Consider the following 21,262-nt stretch of genomic DNA (forward strand, 5'->3'; position numbering starts at 1 on the left):
ACTGGGCAGAGAGAATGCAGACTGGGTGAAGATCCTGACAACCAGAGGCCACCGTGCAGCCCAGCCAGGGCCGCGATCCCAGCCGGGAGATGCAGCAGTTCCCGCTTTTGTTTGTAGTCCTGTTTCCTCGCTCCAGGTTCTGATAGTTCAGCTGAGCACGTGGCCGCCTGAATTCGTGGCAGAACGCAGCTGTAACTTAGCACACGGAGGAAGGGCCCCGGCCCCCTCCTGCGCCTCAAGCGTCGGCTTCGGCGTTCAGCGCCGCCGGCTCGGTGCGCGGTAGCTGTGCCTGCAGGCGGCGCCGCCTACTGCTGGAACCCCACAGGCACTGCTGAGCCGGACGGCGCCGAGCCGAGCAGAGCCGCGGGGCTGCCGGCCGGGTGGTTCCTTCATCCAATCATCCATCGCCCGCCGGAGCTCACGCAGGGCCGGCGCACCGCTCGGACGCGGAGCTCGGGCGCTGCCGGCGAGCGGAGAGTCGCCCCGGCTCCGTGCCCACCCCGGCGGGCGGGGCCGCGGCGATGCGGCGGCTGCGCGGTGCGGGGCTCCGCTCCGAGCCATGGCGGCCCGGCTGCTGCGCGCGCTGCGGCCTTCTGCGCCCCGCGCCCTCCTCCCCGCGCCGGGCCCGCGCTGCAGGTATCAGGCGGGCCCGGAGGAGGGCGAGACGGCGGAGCTGCTGGCCCTGGGCTTCGACCGGGCGCAGGCCCGGCGGCTCCGCCTGCTGCAACCGGGGCTGGAGCCGCAGAGGCGGGCGGAGGCGGCGGCGCAGCTGCTGCTGCTGGGGCTGAGCGAGGAGGCCGCGCTGGGGCTGCTGGAGCGGAACCCGGGGCTGCTGCGGATGGCGACCGCGCGGCTGAAGGAGCGCGCCGAGTACCTGCGGCGGCTAGGGCTGGAAGGAGGTGCGGCCGGGGATGGGAGGAGGCGGAGGGGCGGCCGGGCCGGGCGGCGGGCGGCTCACCCCGTACCCCCGCTCAGCGCGGCTGCAGAGCGCGGCGGGCCGCTGCCCTGAGGTGTGGACGCTGCCCCGGAGGAGGATGGAGGCGGTGGTGCGGCTGCTGCGGGAGCGGTGTCTGTTCACGGCCGAGCAGCTGGCCGAGCTGCTGCGGAGCTGCCCCGAGGTGCTGCTGGAGGAGCCGGACCGCGTGCATCATCACTTCCAGGTGCGGGGCGCGGTGCGGGGCTGCGGGCGCGGCCCGGCAGGCTCTGAGCTCCGCGTGTCTCTACGCGCAGTACGCGTACTTCAGGATGGGCGTCCGGCAGAAGGAGATGGTGAAGGCCCGGCTGTTCTGCACGCCCTTCGCCGAGCTGAGGAACCGCCACATCTTCCTGGAGCGCCGCGGGATTTACCGCACCCCGCACAAAGGCCAGACCCAGAGCAACAACCCCGTGCTGCGGGACGTGCTGCGGCCAAGCGAGGGCGACTTCGTGGCCGGCGTAGCCCGAGCCTCAGCCGAGGAGTACGAGGTGTTCAAGAGGCTGCTGGCCCGGGAGGAGGAGGAGGAGATGGAGGATGAGGAAGAGGACGAGGAGGAAGAGGAGGGTAGCGCTGCACTGCACGCAGAGGGAGACGATAGGGACTGGCACCGATAAGGACAGTGCCGAGCCCTCCCGAGCTGCCCCCTGTCCACCCCCCCCCAGTGACCAGCTGCTCCACAGAATATACCGTTTCTATAAAGTGTTTTTATTTATTTATTAAAAAAAAAAAATCAAACCCAAATAACTAATTTATTTTCAAGACTAGGTTAAAATCTTTCGGCTGTGTTACATGCTGTGCTGGAGGCTGCTGTCTTCTTAGTGCTGCAGGGCAGGTCCAGGCAGTCCAGTCCCAGCCCAGGGGAGCAGAGGGGCCAGGCCCTGCTCTGGGGCACAGCCCACCCCGCTCTGGCTCTCCCTTGGCCCTGTTCTCACCCTAGGGGTTGCTTTTTCACCCATCCCAAAGCACACACGTCCACAAAGCCAGAGCAGGCAGCCTTAGAGAAAAACAAGGGCTCTATCTGCAAGCCTCATTCTCCCTGTGGCAAAAGAGGCATCTCCAGTGCTGCAGGGGAGCGTGGCCCGGCCCTGCTCTTACTCAGCACTCAGGAGGACGAGGTGCTGCAGGGCTGCCCCCCCTGGCTGCAGCACCAGGGCTGCCAGAGCAGTAACACTCTATGCCATAACTATGATATATCTCTGGTACGTATTAATTTATAATATACACTGTGTATGTTAATACACAAATCTATGTTTAACTAGCATCATCGTACAAACTCACAACAACTAGGAACGTTTCTAAGCTAATTTTTTTTTCCTTGCTGGCTCTGCTACAGTCACCAGGGTACCCACAAACAGCACGGTGATGGCAGCAGCCCTGCAGGGTGACATGGGGTGGGGGGAGCTGTGCAGGGGGATGGCACGCTGTGCTGTGCCACACTGAGCGTAGCATCACACCCCTGCTGATAAACTTACCCTGCAGAGCACTTTCTAGTAACTTCTAGGTGCTCTATCACTTTCTGAGCTGGAAAGTTGGTTAAAACCACAGATTGTTTACAAAGCAAAGAAAAAAAAAAAAAAAATGAGGAGGCAGTGGAAGCTGCCTGAACTGCTCCACTCCAGCACAGGGCTGTGCCTCCAGCACCTGCTCTCACCTCCTTTTCTAATGTAGGAAATGGATGTAAAGAAGACCTCCTCCCACCAGGCCGTGCGGGCCAGGCTTCAGGTGATAGCTAAGGCTTTTGGGTCCGCATTCAATTGTTTTATTTGGGGCTTATAGGAAACTTCTTATAACCTTGGATTACGAAAACAGGTTGGTGCAGCTGCTGGTGGGCTCAGCCTGTTGGTGGCAGAGCAGAGCCAGAAGCCCGGGACTGGGGGGCCCAAGGGACCCCTGGGGCAGGCAGCCGGGGCAAGGCAAGGCAGGGCAAAGGCACTGCTGGTTCGGCACAGGAAAGGCAGTGCTGCTCAGTGTCAGTCTGGCTGCGTGTCCCTAATGGGCTGGAGGAGAGGGAGTGGCTGAGGCCAGGCAGGAAGGTGGCCCTGCTGCATTCAACCCAGTGAGCAGATCTGATCTTCCCGGTGTTTCAGAAGCCCTTAGACGTGGAAGGATGAAGTTTCTACTGCTTTGAACCCTGCAGAGGAGCAGGAGGACAATGAGCTGGCGCACAAAGCCCCCCCCCCCCCCAAAGCCCAGCAGCTTGTGCCAGCCCTGGCCTGGGATCTGCCCCCTTCAGGGCTTCTGCCTGTGCCTGGAGCAGACACTTACACTATGGCTTCTTCAGTGTGTGACTGTTGCTTCGTTTTCTGGAAGAGAAGGAAGGAAAAGACCCATCAGTCCTACGGCACCTCACCCATTGCTCCCATGAGGCACTAACATTGCAGCCTTGAGGTAGAGGAGCACATGCCTCGTGTGCTGCCCTGCACCCCTCCCTGCCCACCTCAGTCCCAACACCCCACGGCCCGCATTCTGTCCCCCAAGCAGAGGGAGGGCAACATTTCTGGTGGCTGTACCTGCTGGTTTTCTTGGAACCGGTGCTCTCACAGCTCTCCTTGTAGCATACATCCTGGTGTACCTTGTATATTCTCTTGTACCTGCACACACAGAGAGAGGGGAGCTGTGTGGAGTAACAAGGACGGAGCTGTGTTTTTAACTGCTGAAGGGAGGTCTCCCCTATTTCATTGATGAGAATGTGGCTGAGTCTTGCGTGCCTGGGCAAGGAGCTGGGCTGCTGCGCTGTGCCACAAGCAGGCTGGGGGCACAACAGAGGCCCCCATGCCCCAGCATGGGTGCTGGCCCTCTACCAGGGGCAGAGGTGGCCCTGAGCTGGGCTGGCAGGCAGGGGATGCACCATGTCACACCCTGCCCTGATCTGGAGGCTTTGCCAGCGGTGCCAGGAACCCAGAAAGGCCACGGCACGGGACAGCCCTGTGCTCACACTCCCTTCCCTGGAGCCGTGCTGCAGTGACAGCCTTGGCTCTCAGCACCAGGGGAAGGGGCAGCACAACCCGCAGGCAGTACTCACAGGTAGTGGCAGATGCCTCCTTCCCACACGGGGAATGACTTGGTTTCCGAGTACAGCCGTGTGCACGAGTGTGGCACCTTCTTGCAGGCTGCTTGGGGAACAGGAGAGGGGAGCTATCAGCAAGCCCACCTCTGGCCCTGCCTGCCTGTGCCCTGGAGGCCATCAAGGCCCCCCAAGGATCCCCCACTGCAGTCCTGGAGCTCCAGGCTCTGTCACTCGGAGCCGACCCACAAAAAGAGAGCTCCAGCTTAGTGGTACTGCAGGGCACAGCAGGATCCTGGCTGCTGGAGGCTCAACCAGAACCTGGGGGCTGTGTATGGATGGGGGCTGCTCAGTGACCTGTGCCCTGTGGGACCCCACTGCTGGAACAGCTGCCAGCCTTGTCATGCACCCTGGAACAGCACAGCACTCACCTAGCTCACAGTGCCTGCCCTTGAAGCCCGGGCTGCAGTCGCAATGGTAGGATTCACTCTCGCTTACACAGGTGCCTCCATTCTTGCACGGGTTTGTGGAGCAGTTCTGCCTGATGCCTGGAAAAAACGTGCACTGCCATCAGGCTCCGGGACCCTGGCAAAGCTGTGTACATCCATAGGGTCCATAGGGCCAGCTCCCTGCCAGCCATGCCCGCCCCAGACTCACTTTTGCTCCATGCCTCTCGCATCTGCAGTGCCAGACTGCTCCGGCTGGGCTCCTCGGTGTTCTCCAGCCTCACGGGAGCCTCTGGCTCTGGGCAACGAGAGGGTCAGTGTGACTTCCAGCCTGAGCCAGACCCAAAGCAGCCCCTCTGCAGTAGCAGCAGCAGCAGGCTGGGGGGACCCAGCCTAGCATGGGCTGTGGGCTAGCCATGCCTAGAGCAGCACCTTAGCCCTTCCTGGGGCACGTGGGGTATAGCAAGCCAGAGGCAGCATTCACTTCTGGCAGTCTAGGCCAGCCCATGCCACATCTCACATCTCCTCCCATCACCCAAAACCATCTCTGGGCTTCCCAACTTGCCAGAGGCCACCCCACTCCTTAGGTGAAGCAGATGTTTGTATGGCCAGGGAGAGGTGGGCAGGTGGCTCTGCCCTCCCCTATGGCTCCCCCAGCCTGCCTCACTGTCACCCCATCCAGGAGACGGCACACGGTGACAGAAGGTGGCCAGAAAGGCAGCAAAGCACTTACGTGTCTTCACGGTGATGGATTTGCTTGGCAAAGTGCCGAACCTGGCACTGATCCTCCTTCTGCCATCCACCAGCTCAGTGAACCTGGGGGAGCACAGCCGTGAGGGTGTGGGGCAGGGCAGGGTACTCAAGGCTGGAGGCAGCCTGTGCGAAGCGCTTGCAGGTGGTACATGGCACAGTGCAAGTGCTGCAGGCAGCTCATGGAGAGAGGCTGGGGCGGGCAGCTTGGCTGGAGCTGGGGGAAGGGGCTGTGCTCAGCCTGCCAGTGCCTACCTGGGGGCTGGTGAAGGCTCCTCAGCTGTGTCGTGGTCTGCGAGCAAGCGGAGCTCAGGCAGGAAGGCTGGGGGCAGCCTGTTGCGCAGCACACGGGGATGGCCGGCCTGGCTCCAGCGCCTCTCTGGAGCCCCGTCCTTCTGCACTGCAGACCACAAAGAGTCATGCTTAGAGAGAGGCAGGCAACAAGTCAGTGCAGTGACAGGTCCCCAAGGTGCCAGTAAGAGCTGTCTAAGGAAACACGGTGCCACCTGAGCCACATGCTGCTCCTTTCCCCAACCACGGATCACTGAGCCGCAATTCTGCGCCTACCCCTTGCTGGCTCCCAGCGGTGGGGCACCCATCCCATACCCAGGCAGTCAGGGGCAGAGACGGGCACTCACAGGTGGTGACGTAGAGGTGGATGGGCTCGCTGTGCACTTGGCCCTGCTCTGTGTTCTGCACAGCTGTCACAGACAGGCGGTAGCGCTGCGCGGGCAGCAGATCCCGCACGGTGTAGGACACGAGCTTCCCGTTGGGCACGTAGCGGCTCTTGACGCTCTGCGCGGTGGTGACGTTGATGATGTACCCCTCCACGGCACCGGTGGGCGGCTGCTCCCACGTCATGGACACAGAGGTGGGGGTGACGCGGGAGGCTGTGAGGTTGCGAGGAGGGAGAGGCCCTGGAAAAGGAGGGAGAGAAAAGGATCAGTGCCAGAGTCCAACCTCGAGCTTCTCGGGAGCTCGCTCTCGGCCCGGCAAAGGCCCTGCCAGCCTGCACCACGAGGCCCCACTCACTCGTCCACACGTGGAAGGGGGCTGTGGCCAGACTCTCCGAGGGGTGATCTTCCGTCCCCATGCCACTCAGCGTCGTGACATGGACGATGTACCGCTCTCCTGGCTGCAGGTCCCTGCAGAGGTGGGCAGGGGACATGAGCGCGGCGGCTCGCAAGCACAGCCGGTCCCACCGCCCGCCTGCCACACTCACAGGAAGGTGTACTTGGCCACGCTGCTGTTCAGCTCCACCGTGCGGTCTTCCAGGTCCCCAGGCTGGCGGATGGAGACACGCACCCTACTGACGGTGGAGTGTTTGAGCCGGTGGAGAGCCCACTGCACCGTGATGGTGCTGGCCGTCACGTTCGTGATCTCAAAGCCTTCCACCGGACGCGGTCCTGGCCGGAGCGAGCAGAGAAGCGGGGAGGGCTGCGGTCAGCAGCTGGCCATGGCGGGCTGCATCCTTCCCACATCCCTTATCTCCATGCCCCAGCCTGCCATTTGGATCAGCCTTCCTAGAGCCAAGGCGCATCCACGGCACCAGGACAGCTTGGTGCCACTGCCCTGCGTTCCCACTGTTGGGCAGCCGGAGGCACCCAGCCTGGTCTCCGTGCTGGTTGCTCCTCAGCCCATGGGTCCAGCTCGTAGTCAACCCCAGGCCTGGTGCTGCCTGCCCAGCCTCTTGCCTTCACCCAGCCATGTGCACACCAGCACAGATGAGGTCTAGATCCAAGGCTAACCCAGCAGCAGAGGCTGCCCAGCTGCCCCACACCCTCAGGCCCCTGCTGCTCATTCCCAGCTCAGCCACCTCTAGGCTGGTGCCATGTAGGCAGCGCTGGGCTCAGCGTAGCTCACCAGCAAGGGGATCCAGCCCCCGGGCCTCCCCTCTCATTACAAGGAAGTTTTTCCAGATCCAATCTCTTTCATCCTCAGTTTGCTTTCAATTCATACTCCAGCCATCACAGGGATTATGTATTATGGAGGATGGAGCAGTATCTGCTTGTCCGACAACACTGCCCCCACCCACAGAACAGATGTCTCCTGTGCCTGCTGAGGCATGCTGGGCCTCAGAAAGCACCACAGTGGTCATTTTCTGCTGGACACTCCAGCCTCACCCAGCCTGCACTGAGGCTTCACCAGACTGCAGCCAGGCCCAGACCCCGACAGCAAGCGCAGCACGATGCTGCAGGCACAGACAACCCATACCTGCCCCGGGGGCCTTGGTTACTCTTTTCAGACCCTATTCTCACTGGCCACAGAAAAGAGGAGAAAAAAACCATCTACTCCGAGCACTTTCAACCCAGTACTTCAGGGCTTGGGCACCGCCTTTTTCAGCCACGCCACGGCCAGCAGGTTCAGGCTGGAGCAGACCTCCAGGACAGGAAGCCGGAGGCGGCCCCGGGGAGGGCACAGGGCTGGGAGCAGCGCCCCAGGCACCGGGGAGCCCGTACTCACAACCTAATTCCCTTGAGGACGCTACTCACTAGTGCGCGTGGTGAGCATGACAGGCCTGCTGATATCATTCTTGTTGTTCACGTTGCGTTTGACTGAAAAGACAGAAATATTGTAGGCTCTGCCGGAGGCTAGTGCCCGCAATTGGTGGGCAGAACGACTTCGGTCCACAAAATCTGTCCTGCGGTAAGAGCCGTCGAAGGATACGTACGTCACGGCGTAGCCGTCAATGAGTTGCCTGGCGGCTGCGTCCTCAGGAGGGTGCCAAGAAATCAACACACCAGTGTCCTCCACCCTTTCCACCTTTAATGAGGTTGGTGGCAGCAATTCTTCAGGGTGTGGGCAAAAGCAAAGGGGAGAGGTAATGCCATGAATCTTTAGAGAACAGACCCCAGCAATGAAATGCAGATGGAGGACAGGGTCCTCTCGCTCTCGAGTTGCAGCTTGCAGAAGCCCTTTGGCTGCCGCTGGCTGGTCGTGCCAGGTGCTGAGCGTGTGCTGGAGGAGCTGGGGCTGCTCAGCCACCCCAATGGGCCTGAGCAGAGCCAGGGCGAGCAGACAGCCTGCGTGGTGGAGCTACGAACACAGCATTTGCTTCCAGCTACTGAAGCACGTGGGAACAGAGCGAACAACCTTCCTTCAGACTAACGCCCCACTGGGATCACTTAAACCAGATGAGGGGCCTTGAGGACTCTCCAGCTGTGAAGCTGGAGGCTTTAATCCATTTTCTTTGCCTCCTCTCCCAAAGGCATCCAAGGCAAACGCAACCCCTGCTGCACTGCTGGAGCCTGGAGGAACTTGTGCCCGGCATCCCCATATGCCTCACTCTTGTGTTGTTGCTATCACCTCTAGCAGCCACCCAGCACCTGGTATGATCAAGCCCTGCTGGCATCTGCCCTCAGCATCTACAGAGCCGGGGCTCCCCTGGCAGAGGTGAGATCCAAACCCCGCCGGGGGAGAGAAGCTGCTGGTCCCCGATGGCCGAGCCCCTTGTTGGTGGGTAACAGGGCAGGCACACTGCTGTCTAGCCCCTCGCCACGTCCTGGTGCTGCTGCTCAGGGCCTTTACCTTTTTCGCAGCTCTTGCCTGTGTAGCTCACTTTGCAGGTGCAGCTGTGGGTGCCATTGCTGGGCAGGCAGTAGCCTCGGCTCCCACATGGGCTGGAAAAGCACGGGTCGCTGGCTGCAGAATTGGAGAGAGACATTAATGGCATTTGATGTCCCAGCAGCAGCAGCAGCCGTGCAGGGCTGTAGCACTGCCCTCCTGCACACCTTACCTGTCTCACAGTGGTAACCAAAGAAACCCTCTGGGCACACGCACAGGTAGGAACCTCCATCACCTTCACACTCTCCTCCATTCTGACAAGGGTCTGACTCACAGGCGTCCACTTCTGCAGGAGAGAGCAGGCTGGCAGTGAAGCACCTACAGCAGGCAGCAAGCTGATGTGCTGGCAGCCGGCCCAATGTGTGACCACAGCAGCAACACAAAGGTGTAGCCTAGGGCTGCCAGCCAGAGCCCACCTTCAGAATCCCCAGCTCAGTGCCACAGTAGCCTCAATGCCCTGGCACACCATTGCCTTGCCAAGCAGATGGGCAGCTGACAGACACCCTGTTCTGCCCGAGCCCTCTGCTGGGGCTGTTCCCTGTCTCCCACAGGAGAAGGGTCAGCTCTGCTGCTGGCAGACACGAGATGCAGTGAGCATCATGGATAGCAGTGTCCTCTCCAGGGCAAGGTTAAGTCTGTACCCTCAACAGTGGCCGAGACTGAGTGCCAACCCTATGACAGACACCCAGCACCTGCCTAGGCACAGGTGCTGACCATGTCCCTGAGCCCAAGTGACAGTCCTTACCTTCTTCGCACAGGGTCCCCACGAAGCCCTCGGGACAGGAACAGGCAAAGGAGCTCAAGAGGTCCCGGCAGGTGCCACCATTCTTACAGGGCTCTGACTGGCACTCATCAACTTCTGCAGAGAGGAGACGTGCTCAGAGCAGAGCCAGGGCTGGCAAGCAGGACAAAAAGCCTGGAGAGACACCGTTTCTCCTCCCCATATCATTCACTGCCCTAAACTCCCCCAGGAAAGGACAACCCCATGTGGGGCTGGACAGCGGGGCAACATGGATGAGGAAAACTGGTGTTATGGAGCTGTGCTGAGACATCACAAGTCACACATAAGTGTGCATAGTACATCCCTTCCTTCAATCCCCTCCTGAAGGCATTGCATCTGACCCAGCTAATCCCATCACCCATCCGTGCAGTGTCCCACCAGCCCGTGCCACCTGACATCCCTCCCACCAGCACCCACCAAACAGCATACAACAGAGGCCCTGTGCCATGATGAACCCATGCACGTAGAAAAGCAAGTGCTGTGGGAGGGACAGCCCACTCTGCCCCCAGAACAGTTAAATCTTAAGCTGCTTTTTCATCATAATCTGTCTTGGCCAGTAACTCTGCAGCTGTGAGGGACATTTCTCACCCAGATCCTGCAATCTGGGCCTTCATTAAACATGTTCAGAACATGAAGATCATGCTGGGACCATTCTCCAGCAAATGCTGCTGTGACGAGCAGGGGTTGTTGGAGGCACACAAAAGGCATTCAGGGGATTCAGACCCAACCCCCTGGGAATCGCAGCCCCATCAATGCCAGAGATGTCCATGCAGCACCCATTGGCATGGATGGACAAGCAGCACGTGCACCTTTCCCAGGTGGGCTGGGTTGCTCCCCTGAGCCACAAGTGGGCAGGAGATGGAAGCCAGGGCACACAGGCAGCCCCACTTCCAGCTACATGACTCCAGCTGTACAGACGGCCACCTACACGAACAGCCACCTGTGGAGACTCCCTCCTCTGCTCCCCACGTGAGCTCTGTGCATTCTCTTACCCAACTCACAGTGGAGGCCCGTGTATCCTGGCTCACACACACACAGGAACTCGGCGATGCGGTCTTTGCATTGGCCACCGTTCAGGCAGGGCTGAGACCGGCACTCATCAATCTCTGCAAGAGTTTGGGCAGGGGGAAGATAAGGAAAGGGTCTCGTGGACACGGGCAGCAGTGACCCAGCCCCAAGCCAGGACCACAGCTTGGCCAATTCCTCACACTGCCTACCGTCACATTCAGGGGGGTCGCTCCAGACGCCCTGCGAGCGGCAGACGCGGGGGCTGTTGTGCTGGCTGAGGACGTAGCCCATCTCACAGTGGTATTTGGCCAGCGAGCCCACCGTGGTGGAGTTGAAGGAGGCCTGGGCGTGCTTCACAGCGCTGGGCATGCCGCAGTCAATCTCTGCAGACAGACGGGGAGTGAGCGAGCGTGGCTCGGGCGCCTGGGGCTGGGCTGTGGCAGTGCAGGGCCCTCACCTGTCCCGCAGCGCTTCCCCGTGTAGCCCATGGGGCACGTGCACACAAAGTCCCCGCCGAGGTCCTCGCAGGTCGCACCATTCTCACACGGGCTCAGGAAGCAGGGAGATGGCACTGGGAAGAGCAGAAGGCAGCGGTGTGGAACCAGCAGGGCGCAGAGCAGCTGCCACTTCCCCCCCCAGCCATATCCCCGGAGTGGTTTGGATGGCAGGGAAGGAGGTGACATCCAGCAGCACCCGCACATACCGATCTCGCAGTGCCGTCCAGCATAGCCCGGGGCGCAGTCACACTTGTACTTGCCGATGTAGTGGAAGCAGGTGCCCCCATTCTGGCAGGGCCCCGAGGCACAGGGGTCCGGTTTACCTGCGGGCAGCATAAGTTGAGTCTGGAGCAGGACGCACACCGCCCACCTCCCCTCGCCGTGCTGGGGCCGTACCTATCTCGCAGTGGCGGCCGGTGAAGCGGTAGGGGCAGGCACAGTGGTACTCGCCGTCGGCCTCCTTGCATGTGCCCCCATTGCGGCACGGCGCCGTGCTGCAGAGCCGCGGCCGGGCTGTAAGAGGGGAACAGGAGATGCCCACTGGCTCTCCAGCAAGGTCCCTGCCCCAGGATCCAGATCCTGCTCCCGTTGTGGCACATACCTCTCTCGCAGTGCTTGCCCAGGAAGCCTGAGGGACACTCGCAGGTGTAGGAGTCATCCTGAGTCTCGCAGGAGCCCCCGTTCAGGCAGGGCTCAGAGTCACAGGGGGACGGCACCGCTGCAAAGCCAAATTAAAACCTCAGAGTTACAGATCCTGAACCCACACGTTCCACATCCCTCCCTGCATCATCCCCACGTTCCAGCCAAGGACACTCACTGTGGTTGGTGCCGTAGTCAGTGTGGCACACACACAGGTAGCTCCCACCGTACTCCATGCAGTAGCCGCCGTCTGGACATTGAGTGTTCACATTGCATGGAGTGGTGGTCACTTCTGCAAAAACACAGCAAGAGCCTCTGTCAGCTTCCAGCTAGGAACAGACCCCAGAGCTTTACAGAGCTTAATGAGATGGGATGGATCATAGCCCCCCCATGCTCCTCTTTGAAGACCATGAGGATGTTAAGGGTAATCTGGGATGTGGGAGGGAGCTACAACATGCCCAGCTAGGGCTTCCATCTCCAGGCCATGTCCAGGGCCTGGGAAAGGCATGGCACAAAGCACAGCAAGAATGGCATCTCGTCACCACGAGGAACATATCTCCAGGCCTTAGCTTGTGTAGGTGGCTCAGATTAAACACTAGGCTGCTGTGCTACGTTTGGACACAGGGTGGATCCTTCGCATCGGAGCCAGGCTGGTGTTAGGTGTCCAGAAGAGGGAGCAAACACAAAAAAATTTGAGCAGCACTTAAGAAGCCTTCACCTACCGAATTCACAGAGGAGGCCAAAATATCCCGGCAGGCACTGGCAGATGGTGACATTCCCCTCCAGGCAGCTGCCCCCATTACGACACTCACAGCCTTCAGTCAGCTCTGCAAGAGATGGAAGGAGTTCCCCTTGTATTGCGGTGCCAGGACAGCCTCAATGGGGCAGCTCAGGACCCACAGCCAGAAGCCCCAGGGCACAGCTGCTTGGGAGACAAGGACCACAGCTCAGTCCTGGAGACCTGAACAAACTCTGCAAGGGCAGCTTCTCCCTGGGATTGTACAAGCACTCCTGTAGGGCCTCCCCAGCAAGGTGGCATCCCAACGGGGACTCCGGGTACTCACTGTCATGGCAGTCCTGCCCGGCATAGCCCTCCGGGCAGTCACAGGCATAGCCTTGCTCCAGCTCCAGGCAGCTGCCCCCATTCTGGCAGGGGTTGGAGAGGCAGGCACTGGGCACACGGGGGCCACCTGCAGGGACAGGGACGCTGCTGGATATGTTGTGGGGAGGGACACCGATGTGCCCTTTCTGCACAGCCCAATGCCTCTGTGAGGACGTCAGTGACATCCCCGCACCGCCGCTCACCGTATTGGCAGTTGTTGCCATAATAGCCCGGGGAGCACGTGCAGATGTAGCGTCCCGGGCGGATGTAGTTGCATGTCTGCCGGTTCCTGCAGCTCCGGTCCTCGCAGGAGGAGGGGTCTGGAGAGGAGGACGCCATGAGCCCAAGAGGAGGGCAGCGGGAACGGCCGCTGGCTGCCCCGGGCATGCGGGCACCAGGCACCTGTCTCACAGCGCTGTCCCACGAAGGGCTCCAGGCACACACACGTGTAGTTATCAACCAGGTCAACACAGTGCCCTCCATTCAGGCAGGGGCTGGACTCGCACTCGTTCACCTCTGTAACACAGGGCAGGGAGGGCTGGTTGGACACACCATGGACTTACAGCCTCGGGGATCAAGAAATAAGGTTGGGTGGGGATGAAGGGGTAAGAATGCAGCTTGCCGAAGTGGGACACAACTCCATCCCTACCAGGCGGGCTCCTGCTGCTGATCAGTGCCCACCTGTCTCGCAATCTCCTCCTGCGTACCCTGGCTGGCAGGTGCACACCGCTGTCCCATTTGCCACCTGGCACGTCCCGCCGTTCTGGCACACCTTGGTCTCACACGGCGACTCTTCTGCAGCAGGACAGCAAAGAGAAGGGGGTGGATCAACCCACACGCAGGACCAGCACACCGTGTCCTCTGCCGCTGCCAAGGCAATACTGGGCAAGGACAGCTCAGACGGTTTCTATCCAGCTTTGCTTTCTGGGTGCCGGATCCCTCCCCCAGAAGGAAACTCCCCGCTCTCCCTCCCTGCCGGCACAAGGCTCACTCGGAGCCAACGCCAGCGCGGGGCGAGCCGGCATCGCCAGTAGAGGCTGCCCCGCCACTCTGCTCCGTGGAAACCTGGCTCCAGTGCTGAGCCCCTTGGCCATCGGCCCTCGCTGCTGTCCCCACGCCCAGAGGAGAGGTGTTGTGAGCAGATGCCTTTCTCGCCCCGGCGGATGTTGCTGCCTGCATTAGCAGTGACTCATCCGGAGGCGAGCTGGGGCTCGGGAAGCCTAGGAGAGCTCCCAGGTGCTCTCAAGGGCTCGGGAGCTGAGTGCCACTTGTAAAAGCCCCACGTGGAGCAGGGCCCTCCCCAGACCCCTTCTCAGGCACCAAGCACCAGCGCTTTCCAGCACATGGAAAGCAGCGGGCGCGCTGCTCGCAGCCATGCCGGGACAAGCACTCCTGGGAGCAGGCTGCCAGCAGAGGAAGCACTCGCTGCCAGAGCAAAGTTTCCTTTGCTTTCAGCAAGTTGCGATCCAAGACCACGGCGCTCGGCGCCCAGCAGGGCTCCCGCTGGAAGCCGCTTGTTCCCGGGGCGCATCGAGAGTTGCTGCACAAAGCCTGACTCCCTGGAGCCGCTGTGGTTCTAGCGGGCGACCGCAGGGCAAGCAGACCCTTCCCCAGCACTGCTCAAAGTCTAACAGTGGCTTCCAACTAAACACAGCGGGGGAGGCTGCAGGAGAGTAGCTGGCTGTCATCGGTTCCTCTACGCTCTCAGAAAACCACTGAGATCTTCCCAGCCTGCCCACGTGAACTCTGCACATCCCGCAGGCATGGTGCAGGGGCACGTGGGGTGTCTGAGAACCCTGCAGCCCCGCTGTGCCCCCATCCCTACCTGGGGATATCGGTGGTTCTCTGAGCACTTTGGGCAGGGCTCACAGGATGCCTCACAGCAGCTTTGACACCTGCATGCTGGCTCTGCTGAGGCTGCTGGCACAGCCCCCGATGCTTCTCTGTCCCCAGACACCCCATCACAAAGGGGACATACCCAAGCACATGCATCCCCTTCTCACACAGGGCAGCTAGACACAATGCTCTGCTCCAGCTGCCTGCAGGGAGCAGCCAAGACATCTCAGAACAGAGCTGGGATGTCCAGCAGGCACGATGAGTGCCAATCACTCTACAAGCAGCAGAGCCCACTCCAACGGCCACATCTCAGCGCGACACTCACCGATCTCACAGCTGGCACCTCTGAAGCCTGGCGGGCACTGGCAGCTGAAGCTGTTGACGCTGTTGATGCAGGTGGCTCCGTTCTGGCACGGGTGAGACAGACACTCATCCACGTCTGAAAGACCACGGGAAGAGCAGGGGCTCAGGGCAGGCAAGGAGGCAGCAGCGAGGCCGGAGGCACAGGAAGGCTGCTCACCGACATGGCACCTTTTCCCCGTGAAGCCCGCGAGGCAGGAGCAGGTGTAGGAGGGGTTCCCAGTAATGCAGTCCTCGATGCACTTCCCCCCGTTCAGGCAGGGCCGCAGTGTCAGGCACACGGAGGCTGCGGAGACACGCACGCCCTCCGCTCACAGCCTGCTCCGGCTGGGCTGACACACTGCACTCCGGCCACGCAACCGCCGGGGTCCGTCCCAGCGTCCATCCAGCCCCGCTGTCCGTGCATTGGGCTGGACATGGTCACCCGGCTCTCCAGGGAGCTTGGGGAGCCCGCATTTGGGGGCCGTGTGCCCCACAGATGGGCTCGCTGCTCTCAGGCAGGGTGAAGGTTTTATTCTTGCTGCAGGAGCGGGGAGGCAGGGCCAGGGCCCTACAAGGCAGGGACAACCAGCGGGTGTTATCCAGCCAGCCCTTGCCTATGGCCTGGGGCAGAGGGGAAGAGGGATGGGAGAACCTGTCCAAAGCAAACCCACAGGTCATATGAAACACGCGTAGATTAGCGGGTAAGAAAACACAGCCAGGGTGGGGAGGGGACAAGGAACAGGAGGCCAGTGGCTCTGCCGAGGATGCACTGGGACGGCTGGGCACAGCCCCTGTGTACTGCTGGCATCCTCGGGCAGCGGCTGCCTTGAGGCCCCAAAGGACAGACGAGCTGCCCTAAGGGTGACAGCCCAGCCCCACAGTGGTACCGGGGCCACAGAGCCCCTCACACTCCCCCTCACCTCCTCCCCCGTACCCCACAGCCTGTATTGGTCTCAGGAGCTTTCCTCCCCACTAGTTTTTTCCAACCCAGCACGAGTGGGCAGATCCCAACCACACTGGGGATTCCCAGGCACAGAGCCCAGGAGCCACACTTCCCACAGCCACACAGTGGGCTGGAGCCTCCAAGGATGGTGTCCCCATTGCTGCCCCCACCCCGAGCCCTCCCCAAGCCCCTCGAGCTGTCTGCTCCACCCGTGGGTCACTGCTCTCTCCCCTCAGGGGGGGGAAGTGAGGGTGGGGATCGAGGCAGGGAAAGATAGGGCTGGAGAACAGTTTGGGGTTGGGAGTTAAATAAACCTAACTGCTGTCCTCTTACTTGTATTGCTGCAGCCCCCCACTTGCACCTGGGCATCATCGATTCTGAACACCCAGCGCCCGGGGATACCCACATTTGTCGTCATCTCCACGTCAGCGATGTCGTCAGTGCGGGATCCGGGGATGTTGAAGTAGCGCTTTCCATCACCGGCGTTAAAACCTGCCTGGGAGGACAAGGGCAGAAAGTAAAGAGCCATCAATACTGCAAAACAGCACCTGAGGGGTCGCGGCACGAGGCGTTGCTCTGCTGGACCGCGCATCGTTGCCACCGCCCGGGTTCCTTCTGCATCCCTGCAGTGATGGATCACTCCCTGGGATGACTGCTTTTCCCGGTGTCCAGGAGCACAGGCTCCCAGAACCCACAGCCCAGAGACATGGGGTGAGAGGGACATTTCTTCCCCTGAGATTCCACTCCTCCTCACAGGAGCTCCCAGAGGACTGCTCACTGGCCAAGGTGTGCAGCAACTGCTCTGTTTACGTCCATAAAACCCATCCCTGCTCCTGAATTCGGGGATTCAAAACATGTCTCTTTCCTCTACACCTGCGATTTCCTGCAGGCGGGCAGGCAGGGAGCCAAGGACAGATCAACTGGTGGTAAATTCACACATCCGAACGGGGACTGGGTTGCGTTTTTTTTTCCCCTCTTAAACACAACAACGCACACAAGGATGAAATGAAAATACAAGCAAAAGCTGTGCTGGCTGCGGCAGCTGACGGGCTGCTCTTAAAGTCTGAGGTTAGGAAGGAAAAGGAACTAAGAGGCAGTAGCCAAGGTAAAGAACCGTGGTTTCGTTATAACAAAGTCCCCTATATGGTCTCAGCTTCGGGAAAGAGAGCACACACGGATATTTAAGAACTTTAAAAAAGCAGGGGGAGGGAGGGAGCCACCACCAAAAATCCATGAGCCACACCGTGCTGCCAGAGTTGCTCTAGGGAATGCAAAGAGCACCGAGTGCGGTGGGCTTGGGCACTACCTGGGGTGAGGCCGTGTCCGTTGCTTACCTGCGCTGCGATGCCGCCAAGCCCAGCAAAGTCCCCCCCACTGCTGGCGTGCATACCCGTGGTCCAGGTGATGGACTCATAGTTGAAGATGGTAAAGGAGAGCTTGCCGTCCGTGATGAGGACTATTTGGAAAGTGTTTACCTACAGGATGGAGGAGAGAAGGCAGTGAGTGAGCACAGTCACACAGCGAGCGGGTCAAAAAAGGACAGACAGTAACACTGTCAGGCAGTAAAGCTGCAGGCAGCATGCAGCAGAGGGGTGCTTCCTTCAGCACTGACTCCTCTCCCAGGACAGATGGCCATGCAGGAGCAGCACCAGAGTTCAGCTCACCGTGTAGGGAGGCACTTTTGTGCCAAATGGCCTCAGTCTGTGCCACACCAGGACTAAGGAACCCCAGTGCCCCACAGAGAAACTCCTTCAGACACAAACTCCTATTCCCTGCAATGCTGCAGGGGAGGGCAGCAAGTGGCACAGCCCTACAGCATGGTGGAGCAGCCAGCCCAGGGAGCAATAAGCATGGCCAGCACACAGCTGCTGGGGCTCTAAAGGGAAACAGGAGGTTCCCCAGCTTCTCCAAGTGCAGTGAATACTGCACTCCTGAATGGGAAATCAAAATTATTCTGGTATGAAAGCTTGCCTTTGGATCCCTGAAGCTTAGAAGAAAGCTGCAGGATGGTGGTCAGGCTCACAGCAAAGAGGACTAAAGCCTTAGAGCCAAGTCTTCCACCAGCCCTGGGGCTCAGGGTTCCAGGCACAAGCCCAGGCTCCTCAGCACAGTCAGGTGAACTTGCTGAAGACACCCAAGCTCTGCTTCCTTCAGTGTTACTCTTAAAAAACCCACCCTAAGCTAATTGCTCCCTCCCCCATCAGAGGATGCCAAGCTCTGCCCACCCCCATGGGTGCCCCCACCGCTCACCGGAGAAAACGAGCTTCCCCCGAAGAAAGTGACTCGGTACCACGTAGCGATGAACACCCACTGGGCAGAGAAGTCGGGGAACTCGGGGAAGTACTGCGCGATGTCTTTGGTCGCCCGCTCCAGGATGGCCCGGTCCTGGCTCTCCCGGTAATACACATCACCTGCCCGCCGGTTGTCCACGTCCGCCCAGAAAGCCGCCACCACACGTCGGTCCTTGGAGATCGGGAAGGCCACCGGCGTGAACTGGGAGACCTCCTTCAGGAAGGAGATGATCCCGTTGTTGTTCACCTGCAGGCAAGGGGGGGACAAGAGGCAAGAATGGTGCCGGCCCTGAGGTGCGCCGATGGGGCCGTCCCCGCTGCCCTCTCAGCCCCAGCCACGCCGAATTCTTATTTTAAAGGCTCTTTTTGCTTCGCCTGTTCCCCCCGCAGCCTCCTTCCACAAATATTTGAGCGTTTCCCCTTCCTGCCCTTTGAAGCACGGGCGGCCCGACCGGGAAAGTGGCCTCACCCCCCGACCTCCACCGAACAAACCCGGCCCTGTTCTCCTGCCAGAGCCTGGCCAGGCCCGGCAGGAATGCCTGGAAGAGCACTGGCCTGGGCTGGGGGCAACCAAAGCAGCGGTCCAGCCTGGCTAACGAGCGGCACCCAGCACCAAGGCCTACCAGATAGCAGCATATCGGGTGCCCAAACTCGTGGGCTCAATGCTCGCAGTGCTGATTAATTCTGTTAACAAGAGGCCAGGGAGGTGTGGGCACGCACGTGTGACAATACCGGAGGGGCTGCTTCGCCCTGCAGAGCCTCGCAGCCTCCAGCAGCCCCTCGCATTGGCTGCGGCCATTTGTAGGGTCCCAAGAGCCGCAAGCAGCAGCACAGGGCAGGCCCTGCTGTGACTGAGGGGAACACCATTCCCTTTCAGAAAACCCTCCGTAACCTCACAGTGTCCGCAGAGGAACATTCTTCCCCTTATTAAAGCAAGATGGGAGAGAGTTAGTGCCAAGAAAGGGTTTTTTTGTTTGTTTTACGGAGGAAGGGGCAGGCCCAGAGGGACCCCCAGGGTCAAGCCCTGCACTTCGGGCCTTGTGCTTTGGACACAGCTTGTGCAGCTTCCTGGGGACGTGAGGTGACAGCCACCCCTACAGGGCCACCCCCCTCAAGGCAGACACCAAAGCCACTTGGCCCCGAGGACGGTGCATCTCCCACAGCTGCCACAGGGCCGGCGTTTTCATCCCAGAGAAGTCCCTGTGCCAAAGACACACGAGGTTGAACAAGCGAGGTCCAAGCAACGCGTGCCCCCAGCTGAGACAGTGAATCAGAGCATCCCAGCAGGAACTGGCACAAATCTTGGTGTGCCCATCAGTCTGCTCTGAATTGTCAGTCAACTTGGACCAAATCAGAAAAAGGGGACGAGACCACTGAGACATCAATTTTCCAAAAGCACAGGGAGCATGACCGCGATGCTTACTACGCACTAGAAAATTCACACAGAAAATCCATTTTCCCCCTTCCTCCAACCCAATACAGCAGGGTTTCTCCAGCCCCACTGCCCACAGGACACCTTGCATGCCAGCTGCTCCAAACTGGGCTGCCCCCAGCAGGGACCCAAGCAGGATCAGGCTGTCAGCTGTCAGGCTGCCCAGGGCACGGACATACTGCAGGCTGGGTGCCCGAGGGGGAAGTATGGGACAGGTCGCAGCAAGCCCCTGTGCTGTGCCCATCCCTTCCTGTGTGTTGGGTAACACCTGGCCAAGCCCAGCAGCCTGCACAACCCTCCTTCTTGCTGTGCCAGTCCTCTGCTCTCTGTGCAGAGTGTTCCCAAATCCCAGCTCCCTCAGAGGCCGTCGGACCACCTCTTACTGCTTTGGTGACACTTTCAGAGGAAGCATCAGCAGTCAAAGGTTCACCCCATCACACTGCTCGGTCAGCCCAAGTACAGCGATTGCTCCTTCCCAAGGCCTTGGCTTCAAGGCTTGGCACCAAAGTGCGACCGCAGTCAGGCTATCTGCCTGCACCTCCCTGAGGGACCAGCATGATCGTGGTGCTTTCAGTGTCAGCAGAAACAAAAGCTTTCTGGAGACTGGCCAGCATGGTGAGACGGATGGGGACATGGACACGCTTCCACTGCTGGGTGCTGCCCGGTGATGCTTTGCTCCGATGGGAGCCCATCCCAGAGCAAGATCGCACGCTCCTGAGAGCTGAAGGCCACTGCATGGGACACTGCCATACACCAGCATCCCCGGGTGGGAACGGCGTGGAAAGCAGAAGGTTGTACAACCCTCGGAGGAAAGGCAATTTTAGAATGCTCAGCAGATGCCAGCGCGTCCTGTCAGCTCAATTAATGACTCGCACATGGAGAGCAGCAGGCACGTCCCACATCACGGCCGGGACCTCACAACATCTGCTCCAGCAGTGCTGCCCGACCCCACCGGCACCGCCCGGCACAGCAGCCGCCTCCGCTCGGTCCCCTTTCCCCTAAACGCTGTGCTTTGGGCTGAGGACCCTGCGGTTTGCCCTCAGCATCGCTCCGATGCTCTGGATTCAGTAGTGATCACGCAACCACTCGTCCACCGCTGGGAGCGACGTGAGCTGAGCGTTAATTAAAAAGAAAGGCAAAAAGGCAAAAGAAGAGGCTGGGAGGGAGAGAAGGTAGCCGGCAGCCCCGGACCGCGGCACAGCCCCGCCTGCCCCGCTCCCCCTCGGCGGGCCCCCCGCGGCCCGGCACTCACGTAGAGCCCGGTGTGCCCCGCTCCGAAGAAGGGGAAGCGCACGGAGAGGGGCCGCAGCTCGGAGCCGCCGTCGTCCTGCTTCAGCGTGGCGGCGTCGCCCTGCGCCGGCCCGAACGGGTAGAAGTCCGCCAGCGGCACCACGCCGCCCGCCCGCAGCCACTCGCCCAGCAGCGTCGCCAGCGCCAGCCAGCCCGCCAGGCCCCGCATGGCAGCGCCCGTCGCACTCCGGCCCGCGTCTCCCTCACGCCGGCACCGGCAGCCGCGACATGGCGGCGCGCGGGGCGGAGCGGAACGGAACGGAGCCGTGCCCGCAGCTCGGAGCTCCGCCGCCGGCCGCGCCGCTCTGCTCTACTCGCGGAGCGACTCGCTCGCAGCGCCCCGCTGGGGGCGCATTTGCAT

The 21,262-nt window shown here is 60.7% G+C and overlaps 2 protein-coding genes across 2 annotated transcripts; one reads left to right on the forward strand and one right to left on the reverse strand.

Annotated features, from left to right (window-relative positions):
* The first annotated feature begins 559 nt into the window (after positions 1-559).
* On the forward strand, positions 560-1,711 carry MTERF4 (mitochondrial transcription termination factor 4). The gene is made up of 3 exons (XM_042878558.1): positions 560-899; positions 976-1,160; positions 1,231-1,711. Exons 1-3 carry the CDS (start codon positions 560-562, stop codon positions 1,588-1,590), a joined length of 885 nt encoding a protein of 294 aa, XP_042734492.1. The 3' UTR covers positions 1,591-1,711.
* SNED1 (sushi, nidogen and EGF like domains 1) lies at positions 1,661-21,262 on the reverse strand. Its single transcript, XM_042878328.1, is given in 33 exon segments — positions 1,661-3,107; positions 3,242-3,279; positions 3,487-3,567; positions 3,999-4,086; positions 4,412-4,528; positions 4,638-4,724; positions 5,160-5,242; positions 5,432-5,576; positions 5,815-6,093; positions 6,209-6,321; positions 6,399-6,582; positions 7,669-7,965; positions 8,705-8,818; positions 8,913-9,026; positions 9,486-9,599; positions 10,514-10,627; positions 10,739-10,912; positions 10,987-11,100; positions 11,233-11,349; positions 11,423-11,539; positions 11,628-11,744; positions 11,844-11,957; positions 12,388-12,492; positions 12,730-12,855; positions 12,971-13,087; positions 13,170-13,283; positions 13,449-13,562; positions 14,929-15,042; positions 15,124-15,249; positions 16,222-16,384; positions 17,223-17,363; positions 18,139-18,426; positions 20,864-21,262. Coding segments are annotated over 32 exon segments (4,527 nt in total). The 3' UTR covers positions 1,661-3,107; position 3,242.

Source organism: Lagopus leucura, unplaced genomic scaffold (assembly GCF_019238085.1).
Source record: "Lagopus leucura isolate 7727_CA_CO unplaced genomic scaffold, USGS_WTPT01 Super-Scaffold_100021, whole genome shotgun sequence".
NCBI lineage: Eukaryota > Metazoa > Chordata > Aves > Galliformes > Phasianidae > Lagopus > Lagopus leucura.